The 23,401-nt window shown below is 36.1% G+C and overlaps 6 protein-coding genes and 1 long non-coding RNA gene across 13 annotated transcripts; 4 read left to right on the top strand and 3 right to left on the bottom strand.

Moving 5' to 3' along the window:
- The first annotated feature begins 14 nt into the window (after window positions 1-14).
- LOC117609378 (sodium-dependent nutrient amino acid transporter 1) lies at window positions 15-7,842 on the top strand. 2 transcript variants are annotated; one of them, XM_076689357.1, is made up of 17 exons: window positions 15-145; window positions 228-589; window positions 754-1,056; window positions 1,448-1,671; window positions 1,751-1,913; window positions 2,050-2,495; window positions 4,607-4,693; window positions 4,771-4,857; window positions 4,943-5,192; window positions 5,278-5,515; window positions 5,657-6,031; window positions 6,195-6,384; window positions 6,457-6,633; window positions 6,695-6,971; window positions 7,042-7,136; window positions 7,199-7,374; window positions 7,704-7,842. In XM_076689357.1, the coding sequence occupies exons 6-16, from the start codon at window positions 2,487-2,489 to the stop codon at window positions 7,370-7,372; spliced, it is 1,959 nt and encodes a 652-aa protein (XP_076545472.1). In that variant the 5' UTR covers window positions 15-145; window positions 228-589; window positions 754-1,056; window positions 1,448-1,671; window positions 1,751-1,913; window positions 2,050-2,486; the 3' UTR covers window positions 7,373-7,374; window positions 7,704-7,842. The 2 variants fall into 2 exon arrangements, with proteins under 2 accessions (XP_076545472.1, XP_034191541.1); XM_034335650.2 differs by lacking the exon at window positions 7,704-7,842 and having other exon boundaries at window positions 7,199-7,693.
- Window positions 7,843-8,162: 320 nt separating this feature from the next.
- LOC143305484 (uncharacterized) lies at window positions 8,163-8,760 on the bottom strand. 3 transcript variants are annotated; one of them, XR_013062459.1, is made up of 3 exons: window positions 8,591-8,759; window positions 8,418-8,522; window positions 8,163-8,320 (listed from the first exon to the last, which is right to left on the bottom strand). It is a non-coding gene; the product is annotated as an uncharacterized LOC143305484 (long non-coding RNA). The 3 variants fall into 3 exon arrangements; XR_013062461.1 differs by having other exon boundaries at window positions 8,184-8,320; window positions 8,393-8,522; window positions 8,591-8,760; XR_013062460.1 differs by having other exon boundaries at window positions 8,184-8,320; window positions 8,393-8,760.
- Window positions 8,236-11,628, top strand: LOC117609379 (sodium-dependent nutrient amino acid transporter 1). Its single transcript, XM_034335651.2, has 9 exons — window positions 8,236-8,376; window positions 8,878-9,253; window positions 9,330-9,576; window positions 9,679-10,053; window positions 10,167-10,356; window positions 10,523-10,699; window positions 10,881-10,980; window positions 11,056-11,327; window positions 11,415-11,628. Exons 1-9 carry the CDS (start codon window positions 8,362-8,364, stop codon window positions 11,589-11,591), a joined length of 1,929 nt encoding a protein of 642 aa, XP_034191542.2. The 5' UTR covers window positions 8,236-8,361; the 3' UTR covers window positions 11,592-11,628.
- A 168-nt stretch (window positions 11,629-11,796) lies between these two features.
- LOC117609381 (sodium-dependent nutrient amino acid transporter 1) lies at window positions 11,797-14,904 on the bottom strand. Its single transcript, XM_034335654.2, has 10 exons — window positions 14,782-14,904; window positions 14,125-14,208; window positions 13,786-14,059; window positions 13,509-13,725; window positions 13,063-13,434; window positions 12,620-12,986; window positions 12,443-12,542; window positions 12,189-12,365; window positions 12,016-12,113; window positions 11,797-11,943 (listed from the first exon to the last, which is right to left on the bottom strand). Exons 1-10 carry the CDS (start codon window positions 14,794-14,796, stop codon window positions 11,797-11,799), a joined length of 1,851 nt encoding a protein of 616 aa, XP_034191545.2. The 5' UTR covers window positions 14,797-14,904.
- Window positions 14,905-15,551: 647 nt separating this feature from the next.
- LOC117609380 (sodium-dependent nutrient amino acid transporter 1) lies at window positions 15,552-18,147 on the bottom strand. Its single transcript, XM_034335653.2, has 9 exons — window positions 18,007-18,147; window positions 17,792-17,932; window positions 17,462-17,702; window positions 17,143-17,386; window positions 16,695-17,069; window positions 16,256-16,622; window positions 15,906-16,182; window positions 15,747-15,841; window positions 15,552-15,689 (listed from the first exon to the last, which is right to left on the bottom strand). The coding sequence occupies exons 1-9, from the start codon at window positions 18,031-18,033 to the stop codon at window positions 15,552-15,554; spliced, it is 1,905 nt and encodes a 634-aa protein (XP_034191544.1). The 5' UTR covers window positions 18,034-18,147.
- LOC117609389 (uncharacterized) lies at window positions 18,117-21,547 on the top strand. Of its 4 annotated transcripts, none has more exons than XM_034335663.2 (4): window positions 18,117-18,253; window positions 19,558-20,356; window positions 20,424-20,656; window positions 20,747-21,547. In XM_034335663.2, exons 2-4 carry the CDS (start codon window positions 20,264-20,266, stop codon window positions 21,069-21,071), a joined length of 651 nt encoding a protein of 216 aa, XP_034191554.1. In that variant the 5' UTR covers window positions 18,117-18,253; window positions 19,558-20,263; the 3' UTR covers window positions 21,072-21,547. The 4 variants fall into 4 exon arrangements, with proteins under 4 accessions (XP_034191554.1, XP_076545475.1, XP_076545476.1 ...); XM_076689360.1 differs by having other exon boundaries at window positions 20,750-21,544; XM_076689361.1 differs by having other exon boundaries at window positions 20,445-20,656; window positions 20,747-21,543.
- Window positions 21,077-23,313, top strand: IFT46 (intraflagellar transport 46). Its single transcript, XM_076689359.1, has 4 exons — window positions 21,077-21,218; window positions 21,589-21,925; window positions 21,981-22,176; window positions 22,247-23,313. The coding sequence occupies exons 2-4, from the start codon at window positions 21,714-21,716 to the stop codon at window positions 22,817-22,819; spliced, it is 981 nt and encodes a 326-aa protein (XP_076545474.1). The 5' UTR covers window positions 21,077-21,218; window positions 21,589-21,713; the 3' UTR covers window positions 22,820-23,313.
- The last annotated feature ends 88 nt before the right edge of the window (window positions 23,314-23,401 follow it).

Raw genomic sequence — 23,401 nt, 5'->3', positions numbered from 1 at the left:
TTTCTGGGTTTTACTACACGTTCCTTCTGTACACAAAATGTGTTGCTTTTGATATACATAACCTCGCTTTGTAAACAGCGTACAAAGTGCGCATGCGTATTCATGTAATTAAATTTCAATTTGAATTACATCACAAGTGGGTATTGTAAGTTTTGTGTAATTCTATGTAAAATATAAGAGCACGCATACGAAAAATTAAATAATATTAACTTTTCATAATTTAATAGAAATTCACAGATGACCACAGTGTGAAACTATGAAACTATGTACGTCATTTTGTATGTTCTTTTTTGAAATTCGAATGGCAGTCGATAATAATTACCGACGCAGTGCATTTGACGGTTGATCTAATCGTAAAACCTAAACGTTTGAAATATCGAACTCCTGGTGTATCTTGGATTAATAATTCATTAATCTGGTCGGAATAGCAGAAAAGAAGTGTCACACAAATTAGCGGATACGTTATTACTAAGCTTGAACTTTGCCAAGGTAATCAAAATTCAGAAAAAATTAAATTCGCACAAATCATTGTCGAACGTTAATTGATGGCGTAACAACGTTGAGAATCAGAATAAAGGTAAATGAGAATGTAAGTACATCTTTATGGTAAATACAGTTGAAAAATTACTGATTTATTTTAACAACCGAAACGGCTTTAGATGTTTCCTAACACTTTGCACACCTGTTTTTGGCCCTCGAACGCGGCACGTGTTTTCTAATTCGACGTCTAATAAAATGGGTCTTTGTTGTCAGGAATCAAGAGCAAGAAAACTGCCTCGACCAGTTCTTCGGGGAAGCCTTGACCGTTCACTCTACCTGTCATCCGGTTAGAAAACGCTTCAATTCGCACTACGTAACGCAGATGGAATCCACGACTCGCAATGCGTGAAGACATCAGTCAGGAACATCGTTGTCCTGTCCCGTTCCAGCAGGAATTATATAGGCGGATGCACGGATGCTGGAAACGACGGAAGAAGAACATAATTCTAAACAAAGACAACAGCAAAATGATCTGTTGCCATCAAACATGTTATATAAAATTGAAGTAGATTCATGGTAAAGGCTAAATTAAAATTGCTATTATTTTACTTTCAATTGAAAAGTGGTAGTTTAGACTTCCTGTCTAAATATTCGCGTTGATGCAATTTAGATTACCATTGTACATTAGAATTGTTGTAGAACAGATGAAACTCTGATCATTTTTTTGTCTGTTGATTTATATATCGGATATATCGTTCGTTGAGCTAGAAAAATGTAATTTGACCGCTATAAGAGATACGATCTTTCAGTTTAATTTATTTCTCTGTTAATAATTTATAAAACATTAATTGAATAACCATTTGTTCAGTAGCGATGCAAAAATAATGTTATCACAAGTCGGTTTCGATCACGATTATCCAGTTAACGTCAGATTTAACTGGATCGCTTTTTACTTTCACTTGTATAGATCCCCTTGTCCCTTAACTACTGCCGAAGGACGTTTGCTAAGGTAATGGTCTTCGAATTGGCGACTACATTTGCTGGGACAAGAAAAAAAAAATTAGGATCTCCCGTTTCGAGACCTCTCAAGCTTGCGTAAATGGAATTCCCCTGACTTAATCGAAATGCAAATCGTTCTTAACATTTTAACTACTAACAGTACGTTATATAAATAAGGATAAAATCATTCAGGTATATTTAATATTTTAATTAATTTCATTTCATTTTATGTTTAAACTGAACATTTACATTGTTTAATTTAATGTTACAGTAAACGAAGATGGAGGCAGAAGACGCTTAAATTTAAAGAAGAGTTTGTTGAGTTTCAAATGCATTTATCTCGATTTCCTGTTTCTTTTCTCGTTCTTCCAGCATCCCAGTGTCGCTGCAATTTACATTCATCCTTGATGCAAGGAGGTCGAATAATTAGCAAGGTTCGTTAAGCTCAGCCCGTGCAAAAGACCAGAGGTTTCTTCAAATAATTTTATTCCTTTGATCTGAACAATTAATATTCTCTGGCAATTACTATTATATGAATTCTTAAAAATTCATAATGTAACTTTCATTCAGGTAAAAAGAATCAATGACTATAGAAGATGTTGAAACCGGAAGCCCTCAGGGTGTTGATTTTTTTTTTTTATGACCATAATTGTACTGAAAAGGAAGGAAGAAAGAGTAGTAATAAAACAAGAAGCCATATGATGATGGAAGGAGAAATGACAACAGAGAGCAGGTAGAAAACGGGAATCGCATTTCCCCCTTCTTGATTCAGTCAAGCTTTTGCGATCCCTACTTCGATTACTTTCATGACAAGCGCACCGTAGCTGGTCCCAGGTCAGTTGTTGTTTGGTCCTCGTGAAGGTGATAGGATACACTTGTCGCGACCGGTGCTATAGATGTCACAAAGCTGTAAGTTCGAGACCTTCTGCGCGTTTTACGACACTCAACCTCCTGATCGGATATCCCTCGTCCTTGCTGTCATTCCAATTAGCCGCTGAATTGAGAACATGCACAAGGTATGATTTATCATTGAATCTTTATGCTAATAACCGGCTACCTGTTTCTACATTAACGTTCAACAATTTACTGACCCTTGTTCTATTATAGGTATTGTAAAAAATTAAGATTATTTCATGATTTATATTACATCATGGTAATCTTTTTTTTATATGTACATGTTTCTTGAAAAGATTCGTTATTTTAAGCTTGAAGGACTGATAAACATAGATTCCTTCTTTCCAACAATTGTAATTGTCATTATATAAGAACAGTTTGTAAGGAGTGTTCTGAAATAAACAGTTGCTCGATGCTGGGTTTCAGTAGGCAACCACGTGGTGAGAAACGACACGTGTTGCCATAATCAAAACAAAGGGAACGAAGAGTCATGTGAATACGTTTCGTAAGGTCGCGTGAGAGTGCTGCTGGTATTTGGATTTCAATGCAACGTGCATTTACAATGCATAGTACGTGACTCAACGACGATCATCGCTTTCGCTGTTCAGCCCCGAAAAATTGTCAAGCAATCGAACAATAACACCTTGACCTTTTCATTACTTTTTCTGGATTTCAATTTATTCGAATTCTTCACTTGGAAAATGTCATTGCATACATTTATTAAATGTTAATGCACGCAAGTTATTAATCTGACTCGTTGCAAAGCTGGAAAATAAAAAATATAAAGTAAAAATTTATAAATGAATACATTAGTTTCAAGATATCTGACACGAATCGTGCGTTTGCAGCGAAAGTAATTAACACTTGAATTATTATTCCGTCAAAGAGATAATAAGGAGGACGCGAAGCGACTATGTACATGAAAGTAAAGAGACAATCGCTTTCGTTGTGATGTAACGTTGTTCACGAAAAATCAGCTAAATGGATCGTGAAAGTATCTTTGTTGCTTTCTTCCGTCCTTTCAACTTTACGACCTAAATTTTTATATACTTTTTCTCTCGACAAAAAAAAACGAATATCCCTCTTTTTTTTTTTTTTTTTTTTTTTTTAGAGCACAATGAAAGCTAAGGTGTCCACTAGACTAGCGACTGTAATAACAGGCCAAAGTATCACGTTTGACATTACAAAATGATTGCAAAGCTGTTGAACCGGCTTCGTTTACGCAACGGGGCACACTAATTATTCTAGAAGTGAACAACAGAAACATGTAAAGTGTAACAAAACGAAAGCGGAGGGGCGAAAATAGTTGCATCTTCTACGTGGGTCATTTGATAAGTACACAAACAAGCAATGAATGTAATAATTATGACTCTCCCAAGAAAATATTTTGAATACTATAAAGATTCATAAAATTCATTTAAGTACGTACCGACCTTCGCTTTTAATAATTAATTTCTTACAACATACTTCTTATACCTTTCATCCAGAAGTCTGAAGTAACGTTTGGAAATCGGATAGCCAGGATTACTTGTGACTAGTTGGGAATCGGGATTTTTTAAATAATTCGATAGTGCGTTGCATCAGACACTTCTACAAGAGTGGTCTGCTGTTTGCGCGAATGTCAATGAACGTTTTGAAATACCGTTTCGAGACTCAACGATGAACTAAAATGTTTGGAACGTTGTGTGTAACAACATTGGAGGAATGCGGTTCTGAAACAGCGATACACCATGCAATCGTGCTTATCAACGTCTTGCATTTCTGTAGAAGATGCACGATCACTGTTATCCGGCTTTTATTCATTAGTAATAATTAATTCATCGACGGACGGTGTTATGTTTGTGTTGTTCGCAATAAGTAGATAGCCTTTTTTTTTCTATAAATTCTTGTAGAGAAGTAGGTAGTCGATATTTTAAAATGCGTTCGCGTGCGAGCATTGAAGTCACCAGGCCGATTTACGTACTCCGAACATCCAGAGATGTAATTTACCAAGCGCATCGCGTGTAGACTTTGGAAAGTGTCCTTGGATGTTAAACAAGAATGATGTTAGTTGTTTCATGTGACGGTTCTTTCAATCTACACGACAGAAAAAGACAGAAGAACGCAGCGAGTGCAACGAACGCGAACGTAGATCCATAGAATACAGTTTTTACTCTCGATTTTTGTTCGTTCAAAGATGTAACTGTTATTTTCCTTTGAAAAATATTACTCTGATCTAACGCTTTTGTTGCAGCAAGGAAGACAAAATGCTGCTTTTGTTGGGGACGACGAACACAAAACCACTGACTTTCAGGGATCCAACGTAGACGGTGATAAGAAGGTAACTATTTAAATGTAGGATGTAGAATATGAAGCTTTAACTCAAGGTAGATCGATTAAAGTTGTAAGTGATTTTAGTTTCAAGCAAATGATTCCTTCAACTTTAATTATGGGGTCCAGGACGATCGCAAATTACCACTTTCCTTATCACTTCCAGAGGAAATGGTATGCTTATAAAAATCAGAAAATTCTACTTTCCATTCTGTACATAAAGACAATGTTCGTGTAAAAATATTCTTCTTAAAAACAGTCGATTGTGGAGAATGAAACAGAAAGAGCAACCTGGGGCAATGAAATGGAATTTCTGATGTCCTGTATTGCCATGTCCATTGGTCTTGGCAATGTTTGGAGATTCCCATTCACCGCTTATGAAAATGGTGGTGGAGTGTTCCTGATACCATACATCATCGTCCTCTTCTTGGTCGGCAAACCGTTTTACTATCTAGAGATGATAATGGGGCAATTTTGCAGCAGATCTTCGGTGAAAATGTGGTCAGCAGGTATGAATAATTTGAATTTTATAAACTTTTGAAGATTATATTTCGCAAGTTCTTAAAAATTTAATTTGGACTTAATTGTTCATAGCACCAGGATTTCGGGGCGTAGGCTGGGCACAGATGTTCTCCATGCTCGCTGTGGGAACCTACTATTGTTCTCTTATGTCTGTGACACTTTATTATCTAATTGGAAGCTTTCAATCACAACTTCCTTGGTCCACGTGTCTCGAAGAATGGGGAGATTCTTGCGTCGACTCAGGAGGATCCTATAACGTCACCGAACGAAATGGAACAGCTATGATTACTTCTGCTGAACTGTATTTTAGGTGAATTTCGCGACGAAAACATGTTTTTATAGTAATCTCTATTATCTCAAGGTGTTCCAGATTGCGTAGCTCTATTATTGTCATCCATGAATCATGCGGTTTAAGGTCATAGTCTACATATAGAAACATTTTTAATTATAGAAGAGTGGTGTTGAAAGAAAAGACAAACATCGACGATGGTATTGGAGCTCCAGATTGGAAGCTGACAATTTGTCTACTGGTCGCTTGGAGTTGTATATTCGCTGTCCTTGCACGGGGAGTGAAGAGTTCTGGAAAGGCAGCCTATTTCCTCGCTATTTTCCCTTACATCATCATGATCAGCTTGCTGATCAGAGCGGTAACGCTGGACGGTGCCGTGAACGGGATTATTTTCTTCATCAAGCCGGATTGGGGGAAGCTGTTCGATGCGAACGTTTGGTACGCTGCTGTAACACAGTGCTTCTTTTCACTGTCGGTGTGCTTCGGTGGTGTCGTCATGTACTCGTCCTACAACGATTTTAGACACAATATATACAGGTTACTCTTTCAACATAAAATAATGATTAAATGGAAGAGCGATTTCACGCGTTGGAATTTATATTTGCTATTCGACCTTATCAATGTTATGTAATGTAAGAGCCTGAATATTCAATTCAAGAGAATGTGTCCATTTTCAATTCTGAATTTTATTTCATCCTAGAGACGTTATCGTGGTGACGACTCTGGATACATTCACCAGTTTAATGGCAGGTTTCACTATTTTTGGGATCCTGGGGAACTTGGCGCATGAACTGGGTGTCGAAGACATCCGTAACGTGGTCCGAGGTGGAACCGGTCTTGCGTTTGTCTCTTATCCTGATGCTATAGCAAAATTCACCGTCCTTCCACAGGTGAAGAATTTAACGAGCATTCAATTTACCGTTCACACTAATTCTCTATCTAATTATCATTATCCTTTGCAGCTGTTTTCAGTCTTGTTCTTTCTGATGTTATACGTCCTTGGTATAGGAAGTGCCATTGCATTGGCAGGTGCAATTATCACCATTGTCAGCGATCAGTTTCCAAGTTTCAAGTATATCTATGTTGTACTCGGTACAGTTATATTCGGATTTTGCGTTGGCATGATTTATTGTACACCTGTAAGTAATCTTTTCAAGCTCCCAATTGAAAATTATTTAATGAATTTTTATTTATTCACAGGGTGGTCAGTTCATGTTAGAATTGGTCGATTATTACGCCGGCTCTTTCATCGTCTTCATCTTAGCTACCCTAGAGATAACCGGTATTTTCTGGGTGTACGGTTTGGAGAATTTCTTGGACGACGTGGAGTACATGCTGAAGAGAAGACCGTCCGTTTATTGGAGAGTCTGTTGGAGCGTTATTACCCCTCTTCTACTAGCTGTGATTTTAATTTATACTTTAGCTACCTTACAACCACTTACTTACAGCGGTATTTCCTATCCAGACAGTGCACATGGTTGGTTTTAATACCATATAAACGTATATTTTAATGTATAATTAAATTATTTATCATGATAACATTACAGCTGCTGGATGGACCATTTGTGCCTTTGGCATACTACAAATTCCATTCTGGATGATGTACACTATAATTTCCAAAAAGAATTTACAAGTCTCTGAGGTAAAAATCATGTGGAAATATATCAAAGTAATAAGATGTTAAGTGTTCACTTGTATTTGCAGATGATCAAATCTGCCTTTAGACCCTCCCCGAATTGGGGACCCAAAAATACCAGAGAACTGGCTTCCTGGAGCGAATTCAAAGAGATCAGAAGGAAAATAAAAGAAAAACGGCAATGCTCGAGAATTAAGCAATTCGTTTACGTATTGCTGTGTTGGGAGGACAAACTCGTGTAATAGTAAATAAGAAACATGTTCTTCATTCTACATAATTCTACGGTATCGTTTCAGTCATGCAATTTTTTTAAATGAATTCTCTTAGTCACTTTTATAGTTTCAGTATTCTTTGCTTTAATTTTTTTTTTTGTAGATGTAGTTTAATATCTGAAGCTTATGTACAGGGTGTATTTTGAAATCCCGTATAAGTAGAATTTTAAGTAGACTCGTTCTGTAGTTTCTTTCCTTTTGAAATTTTTCAGCTCGCCGTTCTACGAATCATTTGTACCTGTGTGTTAGTTTTCATTAAAAATCCATTTGCTTTTCGTAAAATTATTGTAAAATTTTTTAGATTGAAAGGTAGTTGATTTGATAAAAATTGATTTGTAACCAATTCAGACTAATCAGCTCAGTTGGATAAAATTGACTTCCAAGAATAATCTTGAGGTCAAATGTTTATTATTTTCAAAGAAAAGCTGATTTGTAGCAACATAAGACACAGTATTATTATACATATACTGGAATAGCAGCCAAACGTATATGGGATGATTGTGATGAGGTAATTGCAACTGCCGTTGAGAGTATTTTAATATACACATTTTTTATTTATTAAACACATCTTTCTACAATAAATTAGTCATCAAATCATTGATTAATCAGACACAAAATCACGTTACTTATATTTTTCTTTTTCCTCGTCCCTTTTCTTTTTAACATAGAATGAAATGTTAATAAATATTGTTAAATATTTATTGTCAAATTATCAATTTCAACTTACGTTCAAGCATGTAATCCGTTAGATCTCTCGTTATCAGATCGGGTGTAGAGAATTGCAATATAATCTAAATGTTGGGATCATGATCGCTTTATCATCAAGGATTTTTGATTGTTCGGTGTAGTCTGGTATCAACGTACCAGCTTTGTGATATAAGAGCAGATGCTCGATGTCGATCGCCCACGTGTAATGTTCTATTCATAATACTTCTTTAAATCGGTTGTTTCAGTGCAGAATGAAGGAGAAAACGGTGAGTAAAGACAGACCTTTTTCCCCCTTTTAGTTGATTACCTTCTAGTTCAACATCCTCGTCATCAACGCTGTCATCACTCTCATCAGAAGCATCAATGTAACTTGGAAGAACTATCATCTAATGTTATAAATTATTGAGAAGATCTGAAGAAGCAATAATCAAATATCGTCACAAACATCACACCAACTATAAAAATTCAAAGAAATCTCACCAGTTCTCATCAGCATCACAATGAAAACTTCAATGATCCTACGTTACAAAGTTATAAAAAGCAAGAGCAACTTTCGACGATTTCGTCATAAGGCCAAACAATAAAAGACACTAATTTTATTCACTTTTTTTTTTTCCTTTTTCATTGCTAAAACAGCACAGTGATATCAAGATAAGGTGTAACCTGTTGCGCATAAAGGGCTTAAAGTTAATTCCCCGCTATCTGAAAGGTATAAGGCGACGAAAAATTGTATAACGAGCTTTCGTAATTTGTGCAATATGTGGCAGAACGACGACCCAGAACAGGGACAGTGGAACAAGGCATTCGTTTTGGACGAAAGAGAAAAAAGAAAGACGTCTTCTGAAAAACCAAGGGAGTCTCAGCTCTCCAGGTGTTCAGAGATCACGAAGGAACCGATAGATAAATATACATGGAACAACAGCATCGAGTTTTTGATGTCCTGCATCGCTATGTCCATTGGTTTTGGAAATATTTGGAGATTTCCATTCATCGCCTACGAAAACGGTGGTGGAGCGTTCCTCATCCCCTATATCATTGTTCTTTTCCTTGTTGGAAAACCTTTTTATTATTTAGAAATGGTACTCGGTCAGTTTTCTTCATCTTCATCGATCAGAGTTTGGAAACTGTCTCCTGCTTTCGTTGGTAATTTCATTTCATTTAACACCTTATCAACTGATAGTCTGTTTATAGGCATTTTAATGTAATTTTATTATTCCAGGTGTTGGCTGGTCTCAGTTTTATTCCAATATCGCAGTGATGACATATTATAGCTCATTGTTGGCTCTGTCACTGATCTACCTCGTCAACTCCTTTTCTGCTGAACTACCTTGGGCCAAATGCAGAGAAGAATGGGGTGATTCTTGCGTTGATTCCGGTAGAAAGATCAGTGATAAAAATGACACCATGTTTACAAATTTTAGGAATGACGATCATCAACGCAGAAGTTCAGCAGAATTGTTTTTCTTGTAATTTTTTTTACATGATATTCTTTGATAAAATTTATTAATTGTAAAACATGAAATTTCTTATAAACCTGCATCAGCCTGAAATTATTTTTATAATTTCAGGAAAGTGATACTTCAAGAGAAAGACAATATCGACGATGGAATCGGATTGCCCGATTGGAAATTGACCCTGTGTCTTATTTTCAGCTGGTTATCTGTTGTTCTCATCACGTTCAAGGGTGTGAAAAGTTCAGGAAAAGCTTCTTATTTCCTCGCTATTTTCCCATATATCATTTTGATCAGTCTTTTAATCAGAGCAGTCACCCTTGAAGGGGCACTGAATGGAATTCTGTTTTTCATTACTCCAAAATGGTCCATGCTTTTGAAGCCAACTGTGTGGTACGCGGCTGTAACGCAATGTTTCTTCTCCCTTTCTGTTTGTTTTGGTGCTATTATCACTTACTCCAGTCACAATGACTTCAAACACAATGTTTATAGGTGAGGATGGTCGTTGGTACCTCGAGTGATAAAGAAACAACAGCCTCATCGATTATTTCTTCGTTATGTATAATTTCAAGAAACACAATTCTGATGGAGATTTTATATTTCAGAGACGCTATGATTGTGACCAGTCTTGATACACTGACCAGTTTAATAGCAGGGTGCACGATCTTTGGAATCCTCGGTAATCTAGCTCATGAAATGGACGTTGAAGACATTGGTACAGTAGTGAAATCTGGAGCTGCTCTAGCATTTATTTCATATCCGGATGCGATAGCCAAATTTGGATGGCTGCCACAGGTAAACAAGTTGTTCTCGAAATGATAGAGATCATGATATATTATAAAGATGTTTTAATCAAACTGTTTACAAGATTACCTGATTATATGCTTTTGATGTATTTCTTACATATCTAAATCAATGAATTCATTTCAGGATGATCGTTAAGAAAAAATGTATTTTACAGTTATTTTCAGTGCTGTTTTTCGTAATGATGTTTGTACTGGGAGTGGGAAGCATCGTTGGAATGGTTTCTGCAATAGTTGTTGCTCTGAAAGAAAAGTTACCGAATGAAAAATTATGGAAAGTTGTCGTTTCAGTTTGTTCAATTGGATTTCTTATTAGTACAGTATTCGTAACTCCGGTATGTAAAATAAATAGTTCTATCAATTTCAAACAATTTTATCATCATTGATTAAAATCAGGAATGCTGCTTTTATAAATCACTGTTTAAATTCACACTTGAAAGATATCTGTTATCAGTAGGTACACACAAAAAATGACATTGATTTAATTAATATATTGATTCTATTCTTTGTGTTCAGGGTGGACAATTCTTGTTAACATTGGTTGATTACTATGACACATCATTTGTTGTGTTTGTCTTGGCATCCTTTGAAATGACTGCTGTCACTTGGGTATATGGTTTGTAGCTTTTTCAATATCATTTTAAACACGACTAGAATCTCCTGTATTATTCTATATTTTTTCTGTGAATAGGTATAGAAAATTTACTGGACGATATAGAATTTATGTTGGACAGAAAAATGAGCTGTTACTGGAGGATCTGTTGGTTTATTGTGACACCATTAATTTTGATATGTATTTTCTTCTATACCGTCGCTACCTTGTCTCCCTTGACGTATGGTGACAAACCGCTTCCGGTTTGGGCTCATGCAACTGGAATAGCTATACTCTGCTTCAGTGTCTCACAAATACCTTTCTGGATGATTGTACGGATGTACAAAAATAGAGATCTATCAATTTTACTGGTATCGTTTGTATTTATTTATATTTCTTGCATTATGTTTTCTTTTATGTTCATTTCTTAAGTAATTATCTTTACGTTCTTACTGTAGAATTTGGAGAAGTCTTTGCGTCCATCTCCGAAATGGGGTCCCAGAGAAATTAAGTACAAGAACGATTGGCTTCGTTTCAAAGAAGAAAAAGCAAAGGAGAGGAGTCTCCGAACTGGTCCCAAGTGGCTCCAATTAGTCCACATCTTGATCGGTAAAAACAAGGGAAAAGGAAGATAATCAGAGACTGAATATAACGAATCTCTTTTTAGAGAAGTACTGTCGATACTTCAAACTAGATTTTAATACCTGTCGATTCTTATCATTAAAATAAAATAACAATTTAATATTTATTCAACAGGAAAAAATGTGTACAAAAGTAGATGAAATATTTTATTGATAACAATTGAAGATACATTTATTTCATCAATCTTACTGCTACTATTTAATTATCTCCGATTAACATAGCAATGATTCTTGATCTTTTCTTGTTCGAGTTCGTCCTTGCTATCCTCTTTGAATCCTTAAAGTCCTTCCATTCTTTGTGTTTTATTGGATCTTTTGGACCCCAGTCAGGATTTGGTTTTAACATCTAAAACACGGAGAAGTAAAATTTTATTAAATATATTAATAAATGTGTGTATATACTTTAGCAATAACTTACATTTAAACAAGATTCACTTTTTTCCTGTTTCAATCTGCCAACAATGATCCAAATAGGAAGTTGTATCACTCCCAGTATCAAAATCAACCAACCAGCGACTAGAAAATTCAGAAAACTCTTATTTAAACAGAAATACACTGCAAAGTGTTTATAGAAAAAATATTTGAATATACCATAAGCGGAAGTTGGATAATATTCATCCTTGTAGGTGATAGGTCTCAACTCTGATAGAAAATAGATTAGAATGGAGAAGAGAGAGAGAGGAGTTAAGAAACCCCAGCATAATCTCCAATAAAATGATGGTCTGGAACCGACCATGAATTCAGTGTCATCCAAAAAATTATCAACACCTGCAAAAATGTAAACAATTGCTAAAAATCTATCCAAATAAGAAATGAATGTTGAAGGTGAATGTTGAATGATTTACCGTACACCCAAGAAATAGCAATCACTTCAAAAGAAGCTAAGAAAACGATGATGAACGTTCCACCAAAATAATCCACCAGATTTAATATGTACTGTCCTCCCTGTACAGCAATTTATAAATTTTCTAAATTACACTATATTACTTAGCTGTACCGTGGAAATATGAAATTATACTCACTCTAGTACAGTAAACGATTCCAACCAGGAAGCCAGCACAAGAAACACCGCCAGCGACCTTCCAATCAGGAAGTTGAGGAAATTTGTCTTTGATGATGCTACTAATGACTCCAGCAAAGGCAACAGTGGTACCGATTCCTAATATGAACATCATCAAGAAGAAGAGTACAGCAAATAATTGTGGTACCACCGTGAACTTTGCAAGTGCTTCCGGATAAGAAATGAAAGCGAGTCCTGTTCCTGCGCGCACCACGGTGCTGATGTCTTCTTTTCCTGATTCGTGAGCAAGATTACCCAGGATACCAAAGATGGTAGTTCCGGCTATGAGACTGGTACACAGGTCCAGAGTAGTTACCAATGTACAGTCTCTGGAAGGTTTGTCTTTTATAATATTACTGGGTTAAATATTTAACTGCATCTTATTGTTAAATATTTTTAAATTACCTTAACACATTATGGTTGAAGTTATTGTAAGAGGAATACATGATAACAGCTCCAAAGCATACACCAAGAGAGAAGAACGACTGAGTGACAGCAGCATACCAGACTGAAGGATCAAAAATCTTTTCCCAGGTTGGTTTGAACAAGAATATTATACCATCCGCGGCTCCTTCTAACGTCACTGCTCTTATTAACAGGCTTATCATGATCACGTATGGAAACAGGGCCAGAAAGTAAGCAGCTTTACCACTGCTTTTCACTCCGTTTCTCAGCACTATGAATACAAAGAACCAACTAGCCAGGAGAGATGAGACTAGCTTCCAAGATGGATCTCCTAATCCTTCTAGTATTCCAACTTCATTGAGAACCACTTTGCTGAAATAGAAGAGAGACTTTATTCCTTAAAGAAATTTATATCGTATCCAGGTGTAATTTTGTTTCATACCTACCGAAAATACAGATCAGCTGAACTACTTTTACTGACATTTACTATTTCTGTATTAGAGGAGGTACTGTCGAAGCAAGCATCACCCCATTCTTTCCAACAAAAAGCCCATGGCAGAACTGATTGAAAGCTTGCTATTAGATAGTACATTGTCAATGCCATGAGTGAACAATAGTAAGTTACCACCAAAAACACGGCTACAGTAACACCATAACCAATCCCTGAAACAATGAAAGTAATCAATGGAAGAAATACTGTGTATTGTAGAAGTAGCATCGTACCTTTGAAGGCAGGAGACACAGACCAAACTTCAATGCAAGATCTACTGCTAAACTGCCCCAAGATCATTTCCATATAGTAAATAGGTTTACCAATTATAAAGAGAACAATGATATAAGGTATTAGGAATGCACCACCTCCATTTTGGTAGGCAGTATATGGGAACCTCCAAACGTTACCAAGGCCAACAGAGAATGCTACACAGGACATCAAAAACTCCAAGTTGCTACCCCATTGAGCCCTCTCGTTTCCTTCTTCAATTTTAGCAGCCAGCGACTGAAGAATGGAAAGAGTGAGTAAATTTGATGCTAAATGAATTATCCATTTATATTAAAGCTTACTCCATTTTCAAGTGGTTTCTCGTTGCCTGATGAAATAGACAGTCTGTACGTTCCTTGAACACCTTCGTTGTTCATAAAATCATTCTATAGACAAAAACATGTGTGTAGACTACAACGGTGCATGCACCTTATTATCCCATCATTTACACGTGACGACTAAAGTACTAAGCGAGTGGAATTACTGCACCGTTTACGTAAAGGGAAATTATGATATATCAAAGAATGTTGCATTCGACGTCGTGTGAACCACAATTATGTATAATTGCTGTGAGATCGTATTTTGCTGCCACAAAGGAAGAATCTGAGTTTCCATCGGTCTTTAAATGGAAATAACAGCCAAGATAAGGAAGAAAAAATGAAGATATTTTTTTAATCCTTTTTCATTGTTTATTTTGTTATTACTATAGAATTATTAATTAGTTTAATATAAATTACTGAAGAAATTGATGTGATCAAGAAGTCTGAAAATTGGACAACGTTCTTACTATAATAAGATAAAGAAATGAGATCTTAATGCAATTTTACAGCTGCAATTTAGATTAGATGCATGACATTTAAAGTGACAAGCTTATGAATTTATAATGGACATCCTTATTTATTGTTAAGAAATGTTAAATAGAAATTATTATTTCTTTTAAATTATAGATAAGTACGAACCTTCGTTTGGCCCATGATGGATGGTGCACAGGATTAATGGGATTTGAATTCTTTCCTTGATCTTTGCGAGGCAACAGCTTTTGGAAGACTGATCAACGACTTTGTTCATTCGCAGCTGGCTAGATCAGTAGTGAATGCTGTGAGAAATCTTGTCACCATTATATTACCATCTTCCCAGTAACATTGTTTACTTTATCTATCTTCTTTTTTATATCATCAATATCTTGACATCTTCATTCTTTCAGAAGAAAAAATGAATGGAGATAAAAATAAGAATTCTAATGAAAAAATACTCTTCAATCATAAATGTAAAATATGCAAAATTACTTTGTAAATTGATCCACTATTGGAAACACGAAAACGATTACGCTCGGTCTTGGATTTTAAAAGAAACGGTACTATTCGTGTGTTGAATAATCGATACAAAAATCTGCTTCAGTTTTGTATTCACTTTCTATTTACGACCGTATTGCGTTCAGAAAGAATCCATTTAATCGTTCTCCTTTCAATGCGATTTGTTAATTCTAATTAGAGTAGCGCTTTCAAGCGTGACCGATGCAAGAGGGTAACAGGTTTACCTTTGTCGATCGAAGGTCGTTTCTTTCGAAAAATTGCGCTTTTCTCTTTATCTTCAAGGACGTTCGAAAGTAATTGAATTATGTTCTTTACGAAATTCAAGATTTTATTTGATTCAAGACTTTCGAGATATAGGAAGAAATGTGGGAGGATTTTATTAAACCACACCATTGTATACAGACAGGAATTGTTTTTTATTTGAAAAAAGTCTGGACAAAGCCACCTCGATGTTGGAAATTCTTCTCGGCTATGAACTCCTTCCATTTCAGCCGAATTTTAGGATCACTGGGTCCCCATTTATTCTCATCGGGCCTAAATGCTGCTTTAATAGTCTATGAAATAAAAAGTAAATTAACATTAGAATCATGAATTTAATAGAAAATACTCACTTCTATCAAGGATGATGATCGTTTCTCTATTAGTTTCTGCAAAATGCAACCAAGGATTGCTAAAACTCCCAGGGACAGTAAGAACCAGCCAATACCTATGAATATTTGTTAATCAAATGATTAATCTTTGATTTTTCAGATAACAATTGTATCACTTACCATAAGCATATGTGGGAAACATGAATCCATCATAAGTAGGTGGTTCATAAGTGGCGATCGTGTAAATTAAAATAACAATCATCAATACAGGCGTGATGAAGGCCCAACAGAGTCTCCAATAGAAGGAGGGTCTCGATCGCAGCATGAACTCTATATCATTGAGAAAATTCGACAGACCATAGATCCAGAAAATAGTTACCATCTCTAATACACCCACTATTATCGCCACAAACGTGCCGCCATAATAATCTACCAGTGTTATGAACCACTGACCGCCCTGGAACAATTGTAATTAATTTAACACTTCCGTATGTTTCCATTTACATTGTGTTTCATTTTACAGGACTCACAGGAGTGACGTAGACGAGGCTAACGAAGAACCCGAAAACCGACACCATCAGCACCAACTTCCAGTGATTCACTTTTGGAAAATGATCACAGAGGATGCTGAAGACGGCACCGCAAAGAGCCACTGCGCTTCCAACGCCAAGGACGAACATCATCACGAAGAAAAGAACAGCAAACAGTTGGGGAACCAATTTGAATCTAGACAATGCTTCTGGATAAGAAATGAATGCTAGTCCGGTACCTCCACGGACCACTGTTGATATGTCTTCGGTGCCTATCTCGTGGGCTAAATTTCCTAGAATACCGAAAATCGTGCAACCTGCTATCAGACTTGTAAACGTGTCCAAAGTGGTCACTATCATGACATCCCTAAAATTAATCAACATCTGTAAGAATACCAGGTTTGAAAAATTCTACACATAATGCACTGAAGAGTCTTACCTGGTAACGTTGTGCCCAAAATTACTGTAGGATGAGTAAGTAAGGATGGGACCAAAGCAAACTGACAAGGAGAAGAAACATTGGGTAATTGCTGCATACCACACAGTGGGTTGCCACAATTTGTCCCATTTCGGAGTGACTAGGAATAGAATCCCATCGACAGCACCATCCAAAGTCACTGCTCTAAGTAACAGAGCAATCATAACGATATAAGGAAATATTGCTAGGAAATATACTGCTTTTCCTGTGCTTTTTATTCCTCTGCAAAGCACGATGAATATCGTCATCCAGCTTAAGAAAAGACAGATGGTGAGTTGCCAGGAAGGAGTACCAATTCCATCCTCGATGGAGTCATACTCGTTCAGAACGATCTTCCTGTAAGACGATAGAAATATTGAGGATTGAAGCAGAAGAAGAAGAATTTCGAACAAAGTGAAAGGCTGCAAACCTAAAGTATAATTCTGCGGAGCTACGAAGGGTACCGTTATCGTTATCAAGCAACTTCGCGCTCTTGCTTATGTTGTTGTCCTTCGAAACAGCGTCTACGCATTGACCCTGCCATTCTTCTCGACAATAGGACCAAGGTAGTTCAGATTGGAAACTTGCTACTAGATAGTATAACGTCAAACCCATTAGAGCGCAATAATAAGACACTACGCAGGTTGCTGCAAATGCTTGTCCATATCCTAGACCTAGGATAATAATAATAATTGGAGTATAGCACTTGGTGCATGAAATAGTACTGAACAATCTGCAACAAAAATTACCTTTCATTGCAGGTACCATGTTCCATGTTTTTGCGCATGATTTGTTGGTGAATTGACCGAGAAGGCCTTCCAAAAAATAGAAAGGTTTGCCGACGAATAATAAAATTATGATGTAAGGTATCAGAAAAGCACCACCTCCATTCTCATAGGCAGTGAATGGAAATCTCCATACGTTTCCAAGACCCACAGAAGTGGCAATGCATGCCATTAAAAATTGTAGTCCTCCACCCCATTCTGCTCTCTATAGAAGAAGAAATTTAAGAAATGAAAAATTACGAAATATGATTCAAGGTAATTTGCGTATATTCTTCAAAGAAAAAGTTGACATACTGCTGTATTGTTTTCTGAAGGTGGTTTCTGCTGAGCATTGGACTTCTCCAATGATTTCTCAACATCGGGAAAATTATTTTCCTTTTGTTCAAGATGAATATCTTCCATCTGGAAAGCGTTGTTTGTGAAGGCATTTTGCGTCTGGAAATTTTAATTGATAAATCGAAAGCTCTAATTGATTCTTCATTTTCATTACATTCTTTTAAATATCTTACATAAATTCCATTCTCTAACTTCTCCATCTCTGTTTAACAATTTCAGAATACTGCTGCAAAAGATTTCACTTCATTTAAAGTTTCTTCTGTGAATGTTCTCCAAAGAAGTGCACTTTCACATTAATATCCCTTGTATCAAGAAACACTCGTGTATGGACGTGTAAAAAACCATCACAAAACTTCTTCCTGTTGTTCAAATAACGGTGCTTCCAAAAGACTACGTTCAGCTTCGTGCATCATTCTAAAGGTATCAGTATCTTATATTTAATTTTCACCACATTCTATATACAAACTTAATCTCACATTTTATAGTAAATATTACACCAGTATAATATAAAACACAAATGAAGAAAAGAAGTTATAATTTAAACAGGAAAAGGTATACTATGCCGCAAAAATTGATGGATTCTTCAACAATGATTCTAAAAGCTACTACCATGGATTGTTCATTTTTTTTTTTACTAAGCTTATTTTTAGTTGATGGAAGTAGGAGACCGACTACCTGTTCCAGAGACGTACCTCTGCAAAATACAGCTCGGTTTAAACGCGTACTCCGATTAGATACGACTCACCTACACGTTGCCCCCCTAATTCATCTCGGTTCTGTTAAGCTGTATTAGATCGTACGATACAACACGTGTCGTTAATTTCGAAAGTTTTTTTTTTACTAAGCTTATTGTTAGTTGATGGAAGTAGGATACCGACTACCTGTTCCAGAGACGTACCTTCTGCAAAATACAGCTCGGTTTAAACGCGTACTCCGATTAGATACGACTCACCTAGACGTTGTCCCCCTAATTCATATCGGTTCTATTAAGCTGTATTAGATTGTACGATACAACACGTGTCGTTAATTTCGGAAGTTTTTTTTTTACTAAGCTTATTGTTAGTTGATGGAAGTAGGATACCGACTACCTGTTCCAGAGACGTAACTTCTGCAAAATACAGCTCGGTTTAAACGCGTACTTTGATTAGATACGACTCACCTAGACGTTGTCCTCCTAATTCTGTTAAGCTGTATTATATCATACGATACAACACGTGTCGTTAATTTCGATAGGTATTCTCTTGGACAAGCAGGATCATTTTAACAATTTTCTTCTCCTACTTGAAATTCATGATAATCACTATACTTCTTCCTCGAAGATAGTCAAGATAGTCATTGTCAGATAGATACTCGAATAACTTATGTAATTGTTTCTGTATAAATTTGCATTTATACCTGTAATTTATAGTTGGGTAAGTTTACAGGATTTATTAATTAAATTTTCTTTAATACATTATTACAAAGGAAATATAAAACGGATCCAAGTTGAACAGTGTTGTTTGTTATTTAATAAACTTTATTGACAATAAATTCAGGACAATAAATACGTGTAATTCAACGTCAATCGCAAGGAAAGCTTGTGTCTTTGATAAAACAATCGCGTAATCAAGCCGTTCCTTTATCAGCGTGGATCAAAAAGAATAGGTCAAGATTGTAAAACCATAAAAGTACGTGGATTAAAGTAAATTATCGTTAATATCGTTAAAAATATTTTTCTGTTACAGACAGTTAAAAAAGAAGCGCAAGTCTTAAGGTCTCTGAAGAAAACCATTCGCTTTGGATTTCATAATATAAAAACAATGAATTGTTAGTAAGAGAAAAGAAAAAGTATGGAAACGACACGGTGTATCTCTGTTATAATCTGGTTTATGAAACACGTGGAGAGGATACATGATATACAGCTGTCTGCTTTCTGATATACCATAAACCTGAATTGACATTAAGGATTAGCGTGGAACGATGAGATATTTTCTGATTAACATGAAATTTCTACATCGTCCAAGGTGTCGGTATTGCAATGTTGGATGAGTAAAATTGTGAGAAACGGGAAAATGGATTTCTCTTTGCGTCACACGGCAAACACGCGGTACCAGATTAAAGGATTAGCGTTTAAACCGCCTGCACCAGTTAAACGACTCGTGCGAGGAATATTGAAGCAACTTTGTAGAAAAATTATAATGATTATTCCAAATTTCTACAGCTCGTCATCAAGATATGTACTGACAATGAGAGTTATTGTATTTTTTCCTTCTAGATCCCCATAAATACATACATATTTACATATAATGATAACAAATGAAGACGAATGGTTGATCGCGAAGCGTTTGTCAAATTCTGGGCAATCGACAGAACAACGTGAGATTTTTCGGCAAAAGATGGATTAACAAATTTCCACCATACGCGTTTGTAAGTTGGATCGAGAGGATCGTGATGATCAGTCAATGGCGATCGATAATGGACAACCTGAGCGACATTTATTATCTCGTGCAGTTGATTGTCCGTCAAGTTTTCATCTACTTACGAGTATGACTACATGATTAACCTTCTCGTTATCTAATTACCATTGAATTACGTTATCTTGGTATTTCAGATTCTTTTGTATTCTTTCCAGGACTTGATTCTACAGAAATTCTTCTGGATCGCCGCAATCAACGATGACTTCGACGCTTCGGACACGAGATTTCGTGGTTTAACGTTTAGGAATTTAACAGCTGATATTTTGGCATTTTCCCTCCTCTGTAGCGTGCTCTTCATCCTTGTAATGTTTGCATCCAAATGCGAAAAGGACTGTCGACAAATTTATACTTCTGCCGGTATAGAAACGTTAGTTTTACTCTTCTTCACCTGCAAAATAAATATCCAGTTGTTCTGTATAAAAATTGATACAAGTATTTATTAGAAATTTCTTGTTAGCAGAGTGACTGCAGGTCTGTCAGAAGATCCTTACTGTGTTTCGAGCACGAGTTCAACAAACTGCTTCCACGCTTGCGGCGACTCGATCTGCACACGTGGACGAATTCCAAAAAGGAACTTCTCCGACGAGGACGTAATCAGAGTTCGATCAGCCAAGAAGAGAACTACGAGCATCCCGAAAAGATCAATCTTTGGTTTAAATAGCATTCAACCGCAAAATTCTCAGAGCACCCAAACGATGGAGAGAATATATCAGAAGAGCAGTCAAAAATGGCTTATCAGAAAAACCAGGAGCGGTCAAATTTATGGAAAATATCCTGTATAGGAATTATACATTGAGACAAAACTAATATCTATTAGTCTAAACATTCTTCAAGAAGAGATATTGCTGTAACACGTCTCGGTTGTTTCAACGTTACAGATAAATAATTAACGACAGTTTAAACGTTATCAGACATAAGTTTTTAGAAACGTGAGCGAGCATAAGTGTCTCAATTTTTCCAAAATTATTTAATTTGATTGTCTTGTTGTTTAACAACCTTGTTGATAGATGACTCGTCTACTTTTACACACATTCGTTTCGTATCGTTTATTTTTATTGTAGGAAAATTTTGAAATTGATGAAATTTATTTACACGATTTTTATGAATCGTTTTGTTTCGATGAAATTTTGTTTTCACTTTTGTGACTGTATTGATCATTTTATTTAGTACTATGGTCTTCGGTATTTAAGCTCAGTATTGATTAATATTTTTCTACGAATAAAGTTGATTAATTTACAATCGGAAGTTGACTCGTTTTGAAGATATTAAAGATATTATAGAAATATAAATTATTTTCAGCATATATACAGGCCGAGCCTGCGCTCATCGACCCTCCGAGAAACCATAGAAACAGTAAAGCTATGAAAATCAAAACAATCATCCATTGCAGTCAACTGTTTTAAGAATTCTAGGAATGATCAACTATGGACACCAAAGATAGCAGCGACGAAGAGGAGGCACATATTTCAGCGTTTACAAAATTTGATGAAAGCATAGAGGTGCGTAATGCCGAAGAGATACAAAGTCCTGTGAGTCACAGACCTTCAAGTTCCAAGAGACCTAGACCGACCCGTAGGACTGAAAGTCGCGATGCTATGGGGATCAATTCACCACGTGAAAAATTGGACTTCAGAAGGTACTATATACCTAATTCAAGTGCAATATTGTTCAACTATTATCATTTTTCAAAGGTACTCTGACAATGAGAATAGCTTTGGAAAGTCAATGGGAATCAACAGTGATCCGTCTGATAGTGAAGAAAGCGACGATGATGATATAGAGGGGACCATTAATGCACAGCCTGTTGAAATTTATAATCCAAAAGATTTTGAGGATTTGGAGGTATCCATAGAAGTGAAGGAACTGTTTCAGAACATAATGAGGTACCTTCTGTGGCCAATTAGTATACCTCTTCAAAATCAACAAAATAGTTAATAACTTTATCTCTTGTAGGTACACGCCACAAAAGATAGAGCTGAATTACAAACTCATCCCCTTTATTCCCGACTATATTCCAGCAGTGGGTGATATCGACGCCTTCCTGAAGATTCCACGACCCGATGGAACGGAGGATAAAATAGGTTTAACCGTCTTGGACGAACCCTGCACCAATCAATCGGACCCAGCCGTGCTGCACCTGCAGCTACGTAGCTACATGAAGAGCGCAGGTGCAGCAAGGCAGACAGTGATCAAAAGGATCGAAGATGCAGAGAAAAATGGTAAATCAATCGACAAGTGGATCGAGGATATGAATCAGCTTTATAGAAGTAAGCATCCACCGGCTGTTCACATAACAAAACCAATGCCTGACATTGATTCTTTGCTTCAACAATGGCCAACCGAAGTAGAGGAGAAGCTGAACGAAGCTGAATTGGATTTCACGCAGCTCGATTGTGAATTACCCGAGTTGATCGATGTCATTTGTAATTTACTTGATATTCCTTCTGATGAAGAAACGAGACTGGAAGCCCTTCATACACTCTTCACTCTTTATTTGGAAGTTAGAAATGCTAAAGCCCAGAAATATTAAAAGACGTTTCTTTCAGAAACATCTGAAAAGTTTTCCTCATACTGTCACGTTTTCCCGGAAGGTTACGAGACATTAGATAGGTAAATCATCTATCTGCAGAATAAAGTATGTAGTTTAGTGAACAATGTAGCGAATACGTAACAGTATTTATGTAACGACCTAAGTGTCATAAAAAGCCACTGATATTATTGACTAGGAAATGTTTATACATTCATAATATTCCTAGATAATATAATCAGAGGCTACTGACAGTTTAAGGACGGGTTTAGTGATTAACACGACATCATGTAAAAAAAATATTTTATTGTAACACTATCATCAATTATATAATTGTATGAGTTTCACAATAGGTAGGGATCAAGAAGGAAATATTTATAATCTTGTGTATTGTCGTGCATAAAGTAATTATGTGATTTCTTGTTGATTGATTTAATTTAATTCAATCATTTTTTTATTTTATATTAAAAATCACATCCTATTGTACCAACTGCGATTGGTATTTTATCGCAGCGTTTTTACTGGTTTTACCATTCACTGTCAGATGGCACTAAATGTATCATTTTCCAAGCGCGCATTAATATA

This window comes from Osmia lignaria, chromosome 7 (genome assembly GCF_051020975.1).
Source record: "Osmia lignaria lignaria isolate PbOS001 chromosome 7, iyOsmLign1, whole genome shotgun sequence".
Lineage (NCBI taxonomy): Eukaryota > Metazoa > Arthropoda > Insecta > Hymenoptera > Megachilidae > Osmia > Osmia lignaria.
Note: the sequence above shows the minus strand (reverse complement) of the source record. Positions and strands in the feature narration are given on the sequence as shown.

Coding starts and splice junctions, on each gene's coding strand:
- LOC117609378 (XM_076689357.1), top strand. Junction 4,858..4,942: donor TATCACTTCCAGAGGAAATG/GTATGCTTATAA, acceptor TCTTAAAAACAG/TCGATTGTGGAGAATGAAAC. Junction 5,193..5,277: donor GGTGAAAATGTGGTCAGCAG/GTATGAATAATT, acceptor AATTGTTCATAG/CACCAGGATTTCGGGGCGTA.
- LOC117609379 (XM_034335651.2), top strand. Junction 9,254..9,329: donor ACTGTCTCCTGCTTTCGTTG/GTAATTTCATTT, acceptor TTATTATTCCAG/GTGTTGGCTGGTCTCAGTTT. Junction 10,981..11,055: donor TGCTGTCACTTGGGTATATG/GTTTGTAGCTTT, acceptor TTCTGTGAATAG/GTATAGAAAATTTACTGGAC.
- LOC117609381 (XM_034335654.2), bottom strand. Junction 14,060..14,124: donor AGAAACCACTTGAAAATGGA/GTAAGCTTTAAT, acceptor TCCATTCTTCAG/TCGCTGGCTGCTAAAATTGA. Junction 12,543..12,619: donor GAATCGTTTACTGTACTAGA/GTGAGTATAATT, acceptor ATTGCTGTACAG/GGAGGACAGTACATATTAAA.
- LOC117609380 (XM_034335653.2), bottom strand. CDS start 18,033: ATGGAGAAGTTAGAGAATGGAATTTAT. Junction 16,623..16,694: donor TTTGGGCACAACGTTACCAG/GTAAGACTCTTC, acceptor GATTAATTTTAG/GGATGTCATGATAGTGACCA. Junction 15,842..15,905: donor GTTTCCCACATATGCTTATG/GTAAGTGATACA, acceptor AAATATTCATAG/GTATTGGCTGGTTCTTACTG.
- LOC117609389 (XM_034335663.2), top strand. CDS start 20,264: ATGATCAGTCAATGGCGATCGATAATGGACAACCTGAGCGACATTTAT. Junction 20,357..20,423: donor AAGTTTTCATCTACTTACGA/GTATGACTACAT, acceptor TTGGTATTTCAG/ATTCTTTTGTATTCTTTCCA. Junction 20,657..20,746: donor ACTTCTGCCGGTATAGAAAC/GTTAGTTTTACT, acceptor ATTTCTTGTTAG/CAGAGTGACTGCAGGTCTGT.
- IFT46 (XM_076689359.1), top strand. CDS start 21,714: ATGGACACCAAAGATAGCAGCGACGAAGAGGAGGCACATATTTCAGCG. Junction 21,926..21,980: donor GAAAAATTGGACTTCAGAAG/GTACTATATACC, acceptor CATTTTTCAAAG/GTACTCTGACAATGAGAATA. Junction 22,177..22,246: donor TTCAGAACATAATGAGGTAC/CTTCTGTGGCCA, acceptor TCTTGTAGGTAC/ACGCCACAAAAGATAGAGCT.